At 42.7% G+C, this 16,980-nt stretch overlaps 1 protein-coding gene across 1 annotated transcript in view; it reads left to right on the forward strand.

Annotated features, from left to right (window-relative positions):
* The first annotated feature begins 1,338 nt into the window (after positions 1–1,338).
* ATOSA (atos homolog A) overlaps positions 1,339–16,980 on the forward strand; it is a 64,017-nt gene continuing 48,375 nt past the window's right edge. The window contains exon 1 of the mRNA XM_050966883.1: positions 1,339–2,818. Within this exon, the coding sequence (XP_050822840.1) occupies positions 2,803–2,818 (16 nt within the window). The 5' untranslated portion in view covers positions 1,339–2,802. The remainder of the gene's footprint in view (positions 2,819–16,980) is intronic.

Genomic DNA, 16,980 nt, shown 5'->3' on the forward strand with positions numbered 1-16,980 from the left:
GGACACACCCCACTCATGTACTTATTTGCTACTGATACTGACTTGGACTCTTAATACATTCCATGGGTGGCATACCTGAGCCCACTTATCCACTACCACTTAAAAAACTCCCGCACCCCAATCTGGGTCTATGCTGGTTATGTGATACGTATATATCTCATGATCCTTGTAACCTGTAATCCCTCATAACTCAAGTCTGACCCCAGATGTACAGTACCTTCCCTCTTAACTTGTGTATATTTAATTTTAAACATTAACTTTAATAAAATTTACACCAGTGCAAAGTAATCGCAAAGCAGGAACCAAATGCTACCATTCTGATGGGATAGCCTTTAACACTCACTTTGCACTGAAGTAAATAGCTTCACTAGGTGTAGGACAATGGAAAATCAGGATGTGTGTATGCGTGGGTATGTCTGCTCCTGCAATAAAAGATCTGTGACACGGCTGTGGCTGGCCTGGATCAGCTGACTTGGACTCCTGGGCTCAGGCTGCAGAGCTATAAAATTATAGTGTAGATGTTCGGGCTTGGCCTGGGAGAACATCTTTGCATAAATCCTGACTATAAAGAGTGTACTTGTGTCAGAAAGTCAGGGTGATGGTTACATATAACCTGCCCAAGTGGGGAGAGGATCACGCATATGTCTTGACTGTATCATGATCTTGCTAATGAAACATTGACCATTGACTCTGTGTGTGTGTGTGTGTGTGTGTGTGTGTGTGTGTGTGTTTAAATCCTGCTCATACTGGGAAGGGTGTGTGTGTGTGTGTGTGTGTGTGTGTTTAAATCCTGCTCATACTGGGAAGGGTGTGTCTGTATAAATTCTGATCTGGGACAGAGGAAGAAGGGGAGATGGTTTCCTGCATGAATCCCGCCCACTGTGGGGAACGACTGTACAAACTGTAACTATAGTGGGGACATGGTATAATCTACCTAAATCCTGGTGCTAATGAGGAAATGACATCTGCATAAATGTTGACTACAGTAGTAGGAGTGGGTGTCTGCATCACTGCCGTTCATAGTGGCAGGGGGTGTCCGCAGAAACCCTGACCATAGGGTTTTTTGTTGTTGTCCTGGTCTATGTTAACTATATTTACACTAAGCTGGGCAGCCTGTCAGTCAAAGCAGCTGCAGCTCCCTTCCCCACCTGTGGTGGTGGGATTTGGGGGAGGGGAGAGGAGTCACCCTTACGCAGCAATCAGGCCTAAGTTGTTCTTGGGCTTTGTTGCTATAACAACTGAGTTCCTTCCCGGGCTCGGGGCCAAGAAGGAAGTGACGAGAGGGGATTGGTTGTTGTTGGGACATGTGACCCTGGCAGCGTTTTGACAAGGCAAACAGAGCCGGGAGGTGGGGGAGCGGGGTCCTATCGCTGCCCAGTCGCCGGGACACACTTGTCCCCTCCTCCCTCTGGCCTTAGGTGAAGCCGCCGAGTTTAGCACACGCCCCCTCCCCCCAGCCCTGCTCCAGCGCTTGGCAACGCCTGGGGTGGATGTGATGCGTGCGGCCCGTGTGGCCGGAGGCAGAGAGGTGCCAGGCGGCGAGGAGGAGAGTTAGTCAGCAGCGCCGAGAGGCGGCAGAGCCATGGAAAACAGCCGTCTGTGGCAGCAGCGAGAGGGAGCGGAGGGCGCCGTAGCGGGGGGGAGGCAGAAGTGAGGCGGGCGGGCGGGCGAGCGGAGGGCAGGGGCGGTGCCGTGTCGGGGGGTGTCGCGGCGCTGCCGGGGCAGGTATCCGCTCCCCTCAGCCGCCGCCCCACACTTCCCCGGCCTCGGCCTGGGAGATGATCCTGTGACATCCCGGGAGGGAGGGAGAGGGGGACAGGGCACGGCAGGCGAGCAGCGGCTGTGGCCGGGCGCGGAGGGGGAGATGAGTGCGGCATGCGGCCGCCCCCGGCGCTAGCCAGGTGCCGGGGCAGGGCTAGCCCGCCCCGCAGGGGGCGTTGATCGGAGGGGGTGTCTGTGTGACAGGCGGAGCGGGCTGCGCAAGCCCTGTCAGAGGCGGGCAGGTGGGGGGCACTGACAGGGAGCTGGTAGGGCGGAACGGCTGTGCCGGCTGGTACGAGTCCCCTCCTCCCCCATCGCGGTATGCCAGGAGCGGGGCTAGGCGGGCAGGCAGAGCGGGGTCGCTCGTGAGCGGAGGGTGTGAGAGACGAGTCCCAAATCCAGGTCAGCCCTGGCTGGATGAGGGGGCAGCGAGATCAGCCGGGGCACTGACTGCGCTCGGGGGCGCGGGGATGGGGCTGCCCTCTCTTCCAGCCCCTATTGCGATCGGTGGTGTGAGGGGCTGCTGCGAGCCAGGAGCATTTGTGTAGAGGAGGAGGAGGGCAGTTGGAGGGGTCTGGCGTCTTGCCCTCCTGGAGCAGGTAAAAAGGAGTGGACTCCAGGCAGCCTAGGCTGACATTGCCTGTGGCGGCTGTGACTCAGAGGCTGTTTCTGCTGGGGGGTGAGTTTAGGTGGCAGTGGTGTGGGATTTTACCCCGGCAGGTTATAAATAGACCTGTTCAGACGCTGTGTCAAGGAAGGACACATTGGCAAGTTCCAGAGAGAGAGAGAGAGACTGGCTGTGTTTAGCTTTTCTCCGCAGACAGCTGCTGCCACCACAATGAATGCAAGGAGGAGGCCTAGCTGTTAGCAGCAGGATCTTGTAAGCCCTAAGGAGTGGAGTGCTGGGTTTTATTTTATTGTTTTACACAAAAATAAATAAAACTAGCCAGAGAGAGCATCAGAGAGTCTTCCGAAGAAGAACGACGAAAAACCTTATAAGCTCATTTCAGAGATCTGGGAAGAAACAGACTGGGAGTGAAAATGAAGCCAGAAAGAGGTAAATGATTTATTAAGAGTTTATTTTTTTCTAATTTTAGAAACAGCCTGTTTTTTAAGGCCTTCCTAAATTATCACTGCTTCTGGTTGAGGGGAAAGGAAAGAATACAGCTGCTGCTTTGGTTCAGTCCAGGAAATACTGAGAAGGATATAATATAAGATAAGGTATAGTCTGAAATTAATTAGACAGAACTGGATATTGTTAGTGGGGTTTTTTTTAATTCTGCTGTTTAAATGGATTAATTAATTTTACCAGTAGAGCTCAGGAAAAGGAAGCAGAAACTCATTATAGTAAACACCTTTTGCCCTGGGAGATAGTATCAGTTAAACATCAGAGTTGTATTCAGACTATTATCAAACAGTTGCAACATTTTAAACAAAGAAATCAGTCACAGATACAGTCAGCCATCATCAGGCAATCCTGGCATAAATCAGGGATATGTAAATACAGGTAAGTGCAGCGCAGAAACACATCTAAAACAACTATAACTGTTAAAGAATATTTATTTAGGTTTGATACAAGGGAATCTTTTTAGTCAGGTAAACAGCAGCAGGTTGAAATAGTCATACTGTTTGATTATATTTTTGTATGACTAATCCATAGGCAAAATAAGGTGCACTGAGAATGTATCTGTTTCTATCACTTCAGCTCTTGTATACAGTATAACAACAGCTGCTGATGCCCCTAGAGTTAAAAATATGTCATGGCTTCTCTTCTAAACGATATTATTGGGATATATTGCTGTAAAAATTTGCCTCACTTAGCCAACAAGCAGGCTGTGAGCAAATTTTATTATTTGTCATACTAAAGAATTTTCAAAAAATCTTGCATAGCTGCTTGTATAAATTACTTTTATTTTTTTTCTGTTTTTCCTGCTGCTATTTTTTGTTTAACCTAACTTCTTTTTAGTTTTAAAAACATATGTCTCTATTTGCCTGTACTATGAATAACTTTTTTGGTATTTGAGAAGTGCTTTAAAATAATCTAGATATTGAGTGTTAAACATTAATATGCATGTGCAGTAACTATTTCCATTAAGCTTTTTATGATACAGTTGTTAATATGGACCTTGCATAGATGCCTGTTATTATTTTCCACACTCTGTAACATCCTTCGTAGACATCATATTACAATCTGTGATTGTATATTAAAAATGTACAGCACAGGTTGATTAGTAATGTGTAAATTCACAGTTTAAAAACAATTGCTTGTACTTTAAAGCAGGTAGGTGCTACTAAGAAGCAAAGGAGTATTATTATTATTTTATTTTTTTTGAAATCTGACTGTTCCAAGCAAGCTGTTTGCAGTGTGCACACTTGACTGAAGTTTGAAAGCTTAGCTGTCTACCACCAAGGTGAACTCAAAATTTCAAAATAAATAATCAGATAAAACCAGAGTCAATATTTGCAGTTTTAAACTATTCTAAAAGCTCTAATTGACCTTTGTCTATGCTTCTGTAACTCAGATAGGAAAATGCAGTTGTCTGGTTCATATTTTAAGATGCTTGTGGAATGGTTAATGTCTTTTAATTAATATGATGTAGAGACCAGTGGATTTGTTGAGAAACAAAAAGTGGTAAGATTTTTTTCATGGAAACTGGCATTTAGTAGAGTGAGATTACATTTAATTATCTCTAAGAATCCTCGGACAGTATAGAATGTTCAGTAATGTGTTTAAACTGCTTTTAGATCAACAGCAAATGAAGGTAAATTGGGGTTTTAAAACAGTCATAGCTGTTTTCACAACAAATAGAGAATGTGAATAGCCATTTTAGTAAATGAATATCTCTAGCTTAAATGTGTACTGTTTAATGTACTTGAGTAATACTATATACAAAGGGGGTTATGCAAGTGCTGCCTAAATGCCACATGCAGCCCACAGACGCGCTTACAGAGGCACGAATCATGCAAATGTTTACATGTGCTGCCTTCTGCATAGCAGCTGCACCACAGTAGAGCAAGCAGTCAAGTGTGCAATCACCTGCTCCCATTTGTTGCAAATTAATAGTGAAGGACACAAGACAAGCATTGCTGTCAGTTTGTCAAGGCCTAAATTGTGGTACAGACCTACAACATGTTGGACAAAGACCCATAATGAGCACACAATATCTAATCAGAAAGAAGGAAATTTAAAAGATATAGAATAAACTTATTTAGCATAATTGTTGATAACTCCAGTTTAACTATGAGAAATTTTGAAATCTGTATTTTCAAGGTGGTTAGTAGTCTGTATGTTTGAGCCTTTGTGTCTGTGCACAGAAGAATACTGTACTTCTGCATTTCTGAGTTGGATGAATGGGGCGGGTCATTTGAACTGGATTTTTTTTTTTCTGGAGATGTATATACCTTCAAAAACCAAGTGGAGAAAAGATTTGTTTTTTTAATTAAGGTAATGGTTAACTAAGACTTTACCCAAAAGGATTGAAAGATACAAATGTTTGAGGGGGAAAGAAGGAGGATGATTGTTTGACATACCTTTATCACAGTACCTAATTATGAGCTGTTCACAGAGACCAGATCTACACGACAAAGTTTTGTCAGCATAGCTGTGTCAGTCAGGGGTGTGAAAAAAACACACCCCCTAGCCAACATAGCTATTCTGGCAAATGCCCCAGAGTAGACGCACCTATGTCAATGGAAGACTGCTTGCATCAGCATAATTAATGTCATTCAGGGAGGTGGTATACTGGCTGACAAACTGTTGGTTTATGCTGTGCCTACGTGGGGGCTTTGCCAGTATAACTGTACTGCTGTAGCTATACTGGCAAAACATTTGTAGTGTAGATAAGTTACAGAGTCACCAGTAGAGAGGAATGGCAGACAGGAAAGGAAAGAAGAGGGGAACTAATTCTGATGCCCTGCTCTTACTAACAGGAGGGAAGGTTTATGTGGGATAGAAGTTTATATGGGATAGAGGATCTAAAATACATAGTATGCCTTATAATGAGAAAAGGTTGAAAATTGCAAAGGATAAAGACAAGAAATGTTTCTGGGAAAGCATGAATATAGACCTCCGAAAGACAAGCTCATGGAGCAGTCTTGGAAGCTAGGGAAACCGTTCATAGATCTGGAAGTGCAAGGAAAGATGTAGCCTCATCACAGTTAAATGTGAGCCTTAATTGGCTGTGTCTTCACTAGACTTTTTCACTTAAACTTCCCTGGAGCTCCACCACTGGGAGCATTAATGTAGATAGGCAGCTGGCCCCTTAACTGCTGTCACCTAACCGTGCTCTCAGCAGATCTAGATGACATGGTAGTTAAAGCATTGATGATCACTTGTCTGTACCATATCTGCCCTAGCATTATTATTTGGTACGTTGTTGCCAAGTCTCACAATTCTATCATAAGTCTTGCAATATTTGGTGTTTTTCCTGGAGTCATAATTAAGTAAGAATCTCAGATTTCATTACTAATCACAGAAGCTACAGTGTGCAATTTTAAGAGAAAACAAATTCCTGTGTTGACAAATCCATGTCTGTGTAATGTCGTATCTGCAAGTACAGAAATTTGCTTGCACAGATATACTGTTCTTTTGCAGTGATGGTGTTCGGCCTCTTTTGCTCTCAGTAGGTACCTGCCTATTGCATTCCATAAACTAGTTATTTTATGTATAATTTAATGGAACCAAGTTCCAACAAGATGTGTACATATACATTAAGTAGCTGTTTGGTCTTACTAATGTATTAACCCTTCTCTTTCCTTACCCCTTCTCCACTGTTTGTTAAGCTTTTGTGGCTCGGTCATTTGTGACCCATCTAGAATTAGACTGTAAGTTCTCTAGGAAGGAATCATCTGTACTTTTAAGAGTTAATTCCTTCCCACACCATCCTGCTTCAGGGAAAGGGGAAGATTTCCTGGATGACTCGCTTCTATCCTGTCATCCAGGCAAAAAAGGAGGAGACCATCAGGCTGAAGATTATACTCCTCTCTCCTTCCTCCTTTCCAGAGAAATCAAGATTGGAAGTGCTCAGTGGTCTGTTCCTAGCAGTTGGGTTGAGACCCCCTTATGTCTCTTTCCAGTGATCAGTGAGGGGAAAGCCGATAATTCAACCTTAATAGAAATTTGGCCAGCCTTGTCACATTGAGGCTGTACGTGAAAGACTTTCCAGTGGGTGTTGGGAAAGGGGATGAAGACTGGGATTTATAGGAAGTTGGGAGTAGTGCTGGCCACAAATCAAGAAGTTAGTGTTGTGAAAAATTTTGAAGTTTTAGAATTTTTTGTTTATATTAGAATGAAACTGAGACCTTTTGAAAAAAATTTTTGTGAGGGCCAGGGGAAGAAACAAAACAGAATAGCAGATAGCCCGTCCTGCACCTGAGAAACCTTTCCAGATGAAAGTTTTGTTGAAACAGATAAATTTTGCTTTTAATTGACATTTTCTGAAGAGAAAAGTTTTGCTGAAAAATTCCCAACCAATTCCAGTTGGGAGCCTGTTTGCATGAGCACTTCTTCCCCTGGCCAATTTATACTGAGTGCATTTTTTTTTCAAGGGGACATTGTTAAGGGGGAAACTTTTCAGGCATAATCTGTGTGTTTAACTTAACAGGGGCATCCTTGGCAAGTATTTTAACAAGTGGTGAATAGTACAGCAAATAGATCAAATAATGAACAAACCTTTTTAAAAAAAAATAATGTCCCATACATAAGCCTCTTCATTTTCAGTTTAAACCGATTTTTACTGAAAAAATTCCTGGGCTTTACAAAGTATTATTCAGTTATGATTTTCATCCTACTTTTGTATCATTCAAACGTATATATGTATGTGTGTATATATGTATGTTTTATTAGGAAAATACAATAGATTGCATGAAATATTGTATATGTATTACGATAATATATTTGTTTGTGTGTATATGCAAAGCTGCCTGTTGAAGTAAGGCTATCTATTAGTCTAGAATAGTGTTTCCCAAACTTGGGATGCTGCATGCGTAGGGAAAGCCTCTTGCCACGGGAGCCAATGGGAGCTGCGGATGCGGCAGGTAAACGAACCGGCCCAGCCTGTCAGGGGCTTTTCCTACACAAGCAGTGTCCCAAGTTTGGAAAACACTGGTCTAGAAGGTATACACAACAAACAGGCACACATGCAAGCTGTGAAGTGCGTGTGCATCTGAATGTACTGATAAATCTCATGCCCCCCATGTACACATTTCAAGCTGTTAGGAGATAACTGTTTAAAGATTTTACACACTAAAATGGGAAGAAAACAGAAATCTGTGTCAGAATACACTTCAGAACGCAAGGAAGTATTCGAAAGTTTTAAACAAAAACAGGAGAAAAGGATGATGTTGAGTGTATGTGCTGCAAATGATGTGGTCCAGTTATTAAATGTAAATATTTATAGGCTAATAGTTCCAAGTCTACAAGAGTAAACTGTTTATTCAAATGAAAAAATTTATTTGGAGATTAGAGAGATATTGTTTTCTTAAACTCAGAAGTGGCATTATGTTTTGAGTTCTGTTTTATAGTTCTGCAGCAAGCCACACTGATGAAAGGAATTCAAAGCATTAATCTACTGAATACTTTTTTTCTCCTGTCTTTCCAGCCACCAAAATAAACCCCTATATTTACCCAGAAAAATTTATTAATAGTATTTTGCACTGATTTTCACCTGTTTTTGTTGTTGTGGTAATAAACACTGATAAATTCCTGGGAAAAAATTAAATAAAATAAAAACAGAAAATGAAGAGCCCTACCCATACAACATTGTAATACAGACCTCTTAATTTTATAATACCTACTCCCCCGATAAAATAGTGTCTTAAATACTCATTTTTGTTATTGTTACATTTTGGAACGTTACCACAGTTTAAAATGAATAATACAAGTTATGTAGACAACATAAAGAAAAAGTGGAGATGATGCTACTTCCTGCTTTAATAAGGAAACTATCATTCTAAATATGTTTCAATTATGCGTCTGGCTATAGGTGCCACAGGTAAATAAATGCAGGGAAGAGGAGATTGAACTGAAGGGGGTGCTGCTTCCTATTTAGTGGAGAAATTATTTTGAAAATGATCAGTTGTGGCTCTGGTGCCATGGTTAAGTGCAGAGAGGGTGAGAATAAGATGGTTGGAGAGAGGAGGAGGCATGGGAGTGCTTTTCCTAATCTTAAAATTACTTCTATAGCGTAATCTTAAAAAAAAAAAAAAAAAAAAAAAAAAAAGATGAATCGGATGAAAATCGCATTGATGGGCAGTCAGAATATTACACTGAAATTCCATTTATAAGGCATGTAGCTGTCTAGCCTTAATCTGTGGGGAAAACAGATTTGTTCTTGTAGTATGCAGTGTACATATGCATACATGGAGTTAGAAATCAAGGTCTTTTTTCTTTTTGTTGAGGAGTTGGGTTCTGGTTTCTTTGGTTTTTCTTTAATATCCACCCCTTTGCTGCCAAAACAAGACTGTACATTCTAGTAGTAATAGATTACTATAAAAGTTTGGTTTAAGTAAAATTTTAACCATGAGATGATGGTTTTCTTTGATTAATAATGAGACTTTTAAGAAGAAAACACTAGTTATTTATAAATGGACTTAATTAAAATGTTTCCTATTGTGAAAACTTACATTTATTGCCAAAAATTGAATAATGTTAATAGTACTGAAAGGCAAACAGCTAAAGGCAATTGAATAACTTCATCTGTGAGGTGGAAAATCTTAAGAATTTAGAATTTCCCTCTTCACCAGAGCCCTGGAGAGAGCTGCTCTGGTGTGGTTTCACTTTATATGTCTAGGGATGGAGTTGAGCTCATGCTATCTTGGAAGAGAGCATGGGGATGGTGGGGCTGATGGTACTGCAACTACATGGGTTCTGGCTATCCACTTCACCCCCCATGTTGGAGGAAGTGCAGTGACGGGTGCAAAGGCAATAAGTCTCCACATTGAAGTGTCTTCCCCTGCACTGTTAGGCCTAGTCTACACTAGGTATACCTGCAGACCTACCTAGTGTAGATGTAGCTTTTGCAGTATGAGTGCTTTTGCCAGTCTAATGTAGAAGCTAGGCTGGCAAATGTATGTTTTTTTCTGGTATCACTGTGTCTACGCTCGGGCTTTTGCCAATATCAAAAATTGGCAAAAGTTTCTAGTATAGCCTTGATCTTACAGAAACCCTGTTGTGTGGACTGAGCTGTGCACTGGTCTGTGGATTTGGCCCTTGTGACTTGATCTAGCACTCACTGACGTCAAGTAGGACTTTTCACTGGGTCAGATCCTTAGGGTTCAACATATATGGAATCTTAGGCATTGCTATCCCGTTCTTAATTTTAGAGGTCACATTTAAGTCATTAGAAGAGCTGAGTGCCTGCTAGGCCCAAATTACTTGCCTTACAACTTTTGCTGATTGACTTCAGTTTAAAGTACATTATAGAATAAAATTCCACTCCCTCCCCCCTCCCCCGCTGATATATTAAGGCCAAATTAGGTCTTCAAACATGTAGTGTAGTGGTCTCAGAAGTGCACATATAGTTCAATAGTCACTTTTGCACTTGTAATTTCTCAAGTAAATCGGACTTCATGCATAAATAGGCAGTTAATCACATAAACAATTTGCATGAATGCAAATGGAGCAATATGGGGCTTTGTGTGTGTATACGATCTCACTTCTAGTTCCTGAAAATTCTCTATTCATAGCATATCCCTCACTCCCTCTCTTTGGCCTTTTTCACTCTTCCTTTGGTATATATGCAGTTATACACAGTAAACAATGTACACTTATACTTGGATTATATATACAATTTGCTGATACTGAAATTCTAAAAGAGACTTTTTAAAAGGCTGCCTGTAAACAAACAGTAATTGAATTAAATGATATGACCATCACAAATGTTCTCCAACCACTTTCATGTAATTATACTAGTTATTTTGACCAAATCAAAATTCTGACACAATTTTGCTCAGCAGATAATGTATATATGTATAGAATTTGTTTTAATTTATTCTGGTAGATTTTGTAGCAATGAATATTGGCCTAACTTTTAATGTTAGCAGCTTTAAACAATTGTAGAGAAAAAAAACCTGTTGGACACTGTGCCAGAGAACCTTCTAAAATTATGTAGACCTAAAAAATGAAACCATACTAATGGTGAATAGAGGGACTGTTTCCAAGAAGGGCTTGGGAAATGTAGAGAGAATAACTACGTATGCAGTCAGGGAGGTGAATAAAGCACTTCAGGTAGCAAAATGGGGGGAAAACCTAATTTGTGTTCTGAACATGATCACAGTCTCATTGCAAATAAATCCAAAATCATTGGTGTGTGTATAGTTTTATCTGCAATGATTCTGAAAAGAACAAATTCAAAATAATGCAGCTTATTTCCATAACACTGTTTCCATCTGAACTATTTAACTGCACTACTGGTGCATAATATTTTTGGTTACATGCTCTGGAATATTTTAATAGCATGCGATCTTTCAAGATTTTCCGTGCTACATAACAAATCTCTCATGGGTGAAGAAGAAATAGTTTGCACTACTAATCAGTGCTCTGTTTCCTAATTTGTTATTTCTCTAGAGTTCTAACATCCTAAATCTAATATGCTTGTGATATTAGCTGCGGACAACTGCATTAATGCAAAGTTAATGCTGCATTCTTAAAATCAGGACATAAAAAAGCTAGGGACCTGACAGCAATGTTAACTAATTTGTTGGTAACTGTCTATTTAATAGTGCAGTTTTTTTTTCTTAAGTTTCAGTGAGAATGTCTAAGAGGTGGGGTGGGAAAACCTTAGGGTTACACTTCGACAGAAGGAAGAGGTAAGATATTTAAAGAGGTTTCTAGTTATAGAAATATAATTTGACTTACAATTTAATACCATTAGTGTTGCAAAAAGTTTCAGATTTATAGTCACCTTAAAACAAAGTCAAAGATTGCTAATTTCTGGTAAGAATAAGGAAAAGTTGGAATGTGTTGATTGGTGAGGAAAAGCACAGATGATTTACTCACTCATATTAGAAAATCAAAAAGGTATAGAAACGTGGTCTAGTGCAGTGTTTCCCAAACTTGGGATGCCACTCACGTAGGGAAAGCCTCATGTGGGCTGGGCCGGTTTGTTTACCTGCCATGTCCGCAGGTCCGGCTGATCGTGGCTCCCATTGGAGCCAATGGGAGCTGCTGGAGGTGGCAGCCAGTACGTCCCTTGGTCCACGCCACTTCCAGCAGCTCCCATTGGCCTGGAGCAGCGAACCGCGGCCAGTGGGAGCCATGATCGGCCAGACCTGCAGGTGCAGCAGGTAAACAAACCGGCTGGGATCAAGGGCTTTCCCTACACAAGCAGCATCCCAAGTTTGGGAAACACTGGTGTAGTGGATAGGGCATAATGCTGTGAATTAAGAGACCTGGGTTTCTGTTCCTGGCTTTGCCACTGACCTGCTTTGTGACCTTGAGCAAGTTCCTTCACCCCTCTCTGCCTCTATTTTTTTCTTTCTACCCTTTGTCTTTTTGATAAATTCACTGTAAGGCCTTCATAGCAAGGACTGTATGTGTCTGTTTGCACAAGACCTCATTCATGGGGTTCCAATCTCAGATGGAGCTTCTTGGGGCTATCATAATACAAATGATAAATATAATGGTGGCTTGGAGGCATCAACAGATCTATATTTCTGTTACTGTGCTTTCAGAAGTCCTTCTGTAAATACTTGAGGGGCAAGAGGCATGTATGTTTAGACCTTAGAATTATTTTTAAATATTTAAATTCTTCCAGGAAATATTGTATTAACCATTCTGCGTTAATATTATATTAGCATTTTAAAAATTAATCTCCTTAATAGTTTGTACCTAATGTCATTTAAGGCCCTGATGTGCTTCCACCGAGGTCAGTGGATTTTGCCATTATCTTCAGTGGCAGCAGGATTAGGACCATAGTGATCCCATTTAGGCTTTAAAGTTCACATCTGAGAATATATGTTCATTGCAGAGTTAGCTTGGGTGATTGGCACTCAGCTTCGCCTGGGTGTGAGCATCCACACTTCAAAGCCATACCCAAGATACTGGGTCCTTACTGGCACTACACTCACTCATGTGTGTTACTAGACTTCTGGGGGCATATCCCATGGCTCTTTATGCTGAGACACTCTCTGATTTTTTCCAATGAATTGTGGGAAGGTATTGGAGGACTATCAGCACTTGAGTGGTTTAGCTTGCATCCTTGCTGCAAAATGGACAGGCTAGCAGCTCTAGTGAAAGTAGAACCTAGGCTGTAGCTCAGACCACCAACTGTGCCACTTCTCCTGGGTTGAAAGCGCCACTAAACTCAGGCAAGAGGATTTTGTGTGTGGATGGAAGGGATGTTAGGGAAAACACTTGAGTTACTTCTCTATGGAAGATGTGAAATGTATGGGCAAGGGAAAAGGGGTTAGTTTTCACCATTTCTACTTCTAGTTGTTTTGTCTGAGCATTTTTTGTAAGTCTGGGTAAACAGGGCAGCAGTACGTTTACTTGTCTCTGTCGTCTAATTCTTCAAAATGCATCCACAACTGAAGAGAAACCCCTGACCTCACCCCTAAGTCTCTGCTTTGTCTTTCTGCTTGAGTTGTCTGATGGCAAGACTGTGTGTGTCCTTTCTTTTTTTCCTTTTTTTTTTTTTAAACTGTGTTTCCATAGAGAAGGGAATTTCACACCAGTAGTCACTGAGGGTATGTCTACACTACGGGATTATTCCGATTTTATGTAAATCTGTTTTGTAAAACAGATTGTATAAAGTCGAGTGCACGCGTCCACACTAAGCACTCTAATTCGGCGGTGTGCGTCCATGTACTGAGGCTAGTGTCGATTTCCGGAGCGTTGCACTGTGGTAGCTATCCCGTAGCTATCCCATAGTTCCCGCAGTCTCCCCCGCCCATTGGAATTCTGGGTTGAGATCCCAATGCATGATGGTGCAAAAACAGTGTCGCGGGTGATTTTTGGATAAATGTCACTCGTTCCTTCCTCCGTGGAAGCAACGGTAGACAATCATTTCGCACCTTTTTTCCCTGGATTGCCCTGGCAGACGCCACAGCATGGCAACGATGGAGCCCGTTTTGCCTTTTGTCACTGTCACCATATGTGTACTGGATGCCGGTGACAGAGGCGATACGGCAGCGCTACACAGCAGCATTCATTTGCCATTGCAAGGTAGCAGAGATGGTTACGAGTCGTTCCCGCCTTCTGTGCCGTTGTAAATTGGCGATGAGATGACGGTTATCAGTCGTTCAGTACCGTCTGCTGCTGTCATGGGTGCTCCTGGCTGGCCTTAGCTGAGGTCGGCCGGGGGCGCAAAGACAAAAATGGGAATGATTCCCCGAGTTAATCCTTCCTTTATGGTTTATCTAAAAATAGTCAGTCCTGCCTAGAATATGGGGCAAGTGTACTAGAGAACCAGAGAGCACAGCTGCTCCGTGTCAGATCCCGCAGAAGTGATGAGCTGCATGCCGTTCATAGGAGGTGCCCCTGCAACAACCCAACCCGTTGATTCCCTTCTCCCTCAACCTTTCTGGGCTACCGTGGCAGTGTCCCCCATTTGTGTGATGAAGTAATAAAGAAGAATGCAGGAATAAGAAACACTGACTTTTCAGTGAGATAAAATGAGGGGGAGGCAGCTTCCAGCTGCTATGATAGTCCAGGCAGTACAGAATGTTTCCTTTAGACATGAAAGGGCGGGGGGGGGGCTGATAGAACTCAGCCCCCAGTTGCTATGATGAGGACGGTTACCAGCCGTTCTGTACCATCTACCAGGAATGACTGGGAGTCATTCCTATTTTTACCCAGGCGCCCCAGGCCGACCTCACCTGAGGACAGCCAGGAGCACTCATAGGCTGATGATGACAATGGATAGCAGTCACATTGTACTGTCTGCCACCGGGGAGAGGAGGGGAGAGGATGCTGCTATTCATTGCCGCAGCATCGCATCTACCAGCAGCATGCAGTAGACATAGGGTGACATATAAAAAAGTAAAGAAACGATTTTTTTCCCTTTTCTTTCAAGGGGCGGATGGGGGGTAAATTGATGACATATAGCCTGAAACACCCTGGACAATGTGTTTGACCCTACAGGCATTGGGAGCTCAGCCAAGAATGCAAATACTTTTCGGAGACTGCGGGGACCATAGGATAGCTGGAGTCCTCAGTACCCCCTCCCTCCCTCCATGAGCGTCCATTTGATTCTTTGGCTTTCCGTTACACTTGTCACGCAGCACTGTGCTGTGGCCTCTGTCTATCATAGCCTGGAGATTTTTTTCAAATGCTTCGTCATTTCGTCTTCTGTAACGGAGCTGTGATAGAACAGATTTGTCTCCCTATACAGCAATCAGATTCAGTATCTCCTGTACGGACCATGCTGCAGCTCTTTTTGGATTTGGGACTGCATGGCCACCCGTGCTGATCAGAGCTCCATGCTGGGCAAACAGGAAATGAAATTCAAAAGTTCGCGGGGCTTTTCCTGTTTACCTGGCCAGTGCATCCGAGTTTGGATTGCTGTCCAGAGCAGTCACAATGGTGCACTGTGGGATATCGCCCGGAGGCCAATACCATCGATTTGCGGCCACACTAACCCTAATCCGATGTGATAATACCGATTTCAGCGCTACTCCTCTCGTCGGGGAGGAGTACAGAAACCAGTTTAAAGTGCCCTTTATATCGATATAAAGGGCCTCGTTGTGTGGACGGTTGCAGGGTTAAATCGGTTTAATGCTGCTAAAATCGGTTTAAATGCGTAGTGTAGACCAGGCCTGAGTAGGGACTAGACTATCGGGATCAGCCTGAACAGAGAAGGATAAGATTAATTACCGTTCAGCTAAAATAATAGCAGATACCTATTGAGCCTGCTTAGGAGTGAATCTTCCTCTCTGCCCCTTAATGATTTTAACTTTAATTTGCACTTTTTTCCCCCCAACCCTAATAAGGTACACAGATTTTATTAAGAATATTTTTCATGCCAGGTTTCAAACTTCAGATGTTGTTGTTTTTCAATAAAAACATGATTTGGGGAGGGTTTTTTTTTTACGTTGAGGGGAAAAATGTTATTCCCTCGCCTCTCCATTGCACTACTTATAACTCAGAAGGGGTCAAAAGGATTCTATTCAAATTTCAGCATTGAGCAGAGACGAAACAGGAAAATTGAAGCCCAAAAGGAATACATCTGGAAAGTTAGGAGTATGAAGAGAGGGGTGATTAACAACGGTTGCTGCCATAGCTACAGTAATAACTATTCTCATGCAGTACTTGGAATGTTCAGATATAACAACTGCAGATGGGCCAAAGAGGTTGGAAGAGTACTGAAGAATTTAGTTTCAATGGAAAATTTAATTCTAATTCCTTTAGGGGTGTTTGGATTTTTTTTTTAAATGTAATTTGAAAACCACTGTTGTTTTCTAATGCTGCAAAAATGTATAATTGTTGAAGGCTCATGCTGTGCCATGAAATCAGCTTTGTTTAGAAGCTCACACACACTCTGTTCATGATGCCTTGTTATGTAACATGTATCTCTCGTACAGCATTGAGCCAAACTTATTTCACCTGCAAATAATTTAATAAAACTTATTTTCTATCAACAAAATACAATATAGTAATTCAAGGAGGCCAACGGCTGACAAGAGGCCCATATCTGACTAAGAAATGGTCATTAATGACCTTTGTAGAGAGAGGTTTTGCTGAAGTATAGAGGTAAAAGACAGATTACAGTAATTCAAGAATAGAGTAGGGCTTTCTACACTGAAAGCGCTATAATAGCACCAGGGTTGCCAGGTGTCTGGTTTTCGACTGGAACACCCGATGGAAAAGGGAATCTGGTGGCGCCGACTGAACTGTTAAGTCTGGTTGGTAGTACAACGGGGACCCGGAGCTAAGGCAGGCTCCCTGCCTGCCCTGGTTCTGTGTGGGTCCTGGAAGTGGCTGCCAGGTCCCTGCGGCCCCTAGGCACATGGACGGCCGTGAAGGTTTCACTGCCCCTGCTCCAAGTGCTGGCTCAACAGCTCCCATTGGCCAGGAACTGCGACCAATGGGAGCTGTGGGGGAGGCACCTGCAGGCGCGAGGACAGTACATGGAGCCTCCCTGGCTGCCCATACACCTGGGGACTGAACATGCTGTCCGCTTCCTGGGAGCCGCAGTAAGTGCCACCAGGACCCTGCACTGCTCACCCCAACCCCCTCTCCTGCACCCCAAACCGCTCATCCCCGGACCCACCCCAGAGCCC

The sequence above is a fragment of the Gopherus flavomarginatus genome, chromosome 9, assembly GCF_025201925.1.
Source record: "Gopherus flavomarginatus isolate rGopFla2 chromosome 9, rGopFla2.mat.asm, whole genome shotgun sequence".
Classification (NCBI taxonomy): domain Eukaryota; kingdom Metazoa; phylum Chordata; order Testudines; family Testudinidae; genus Gopherus; species Gopherus flavomarginatus.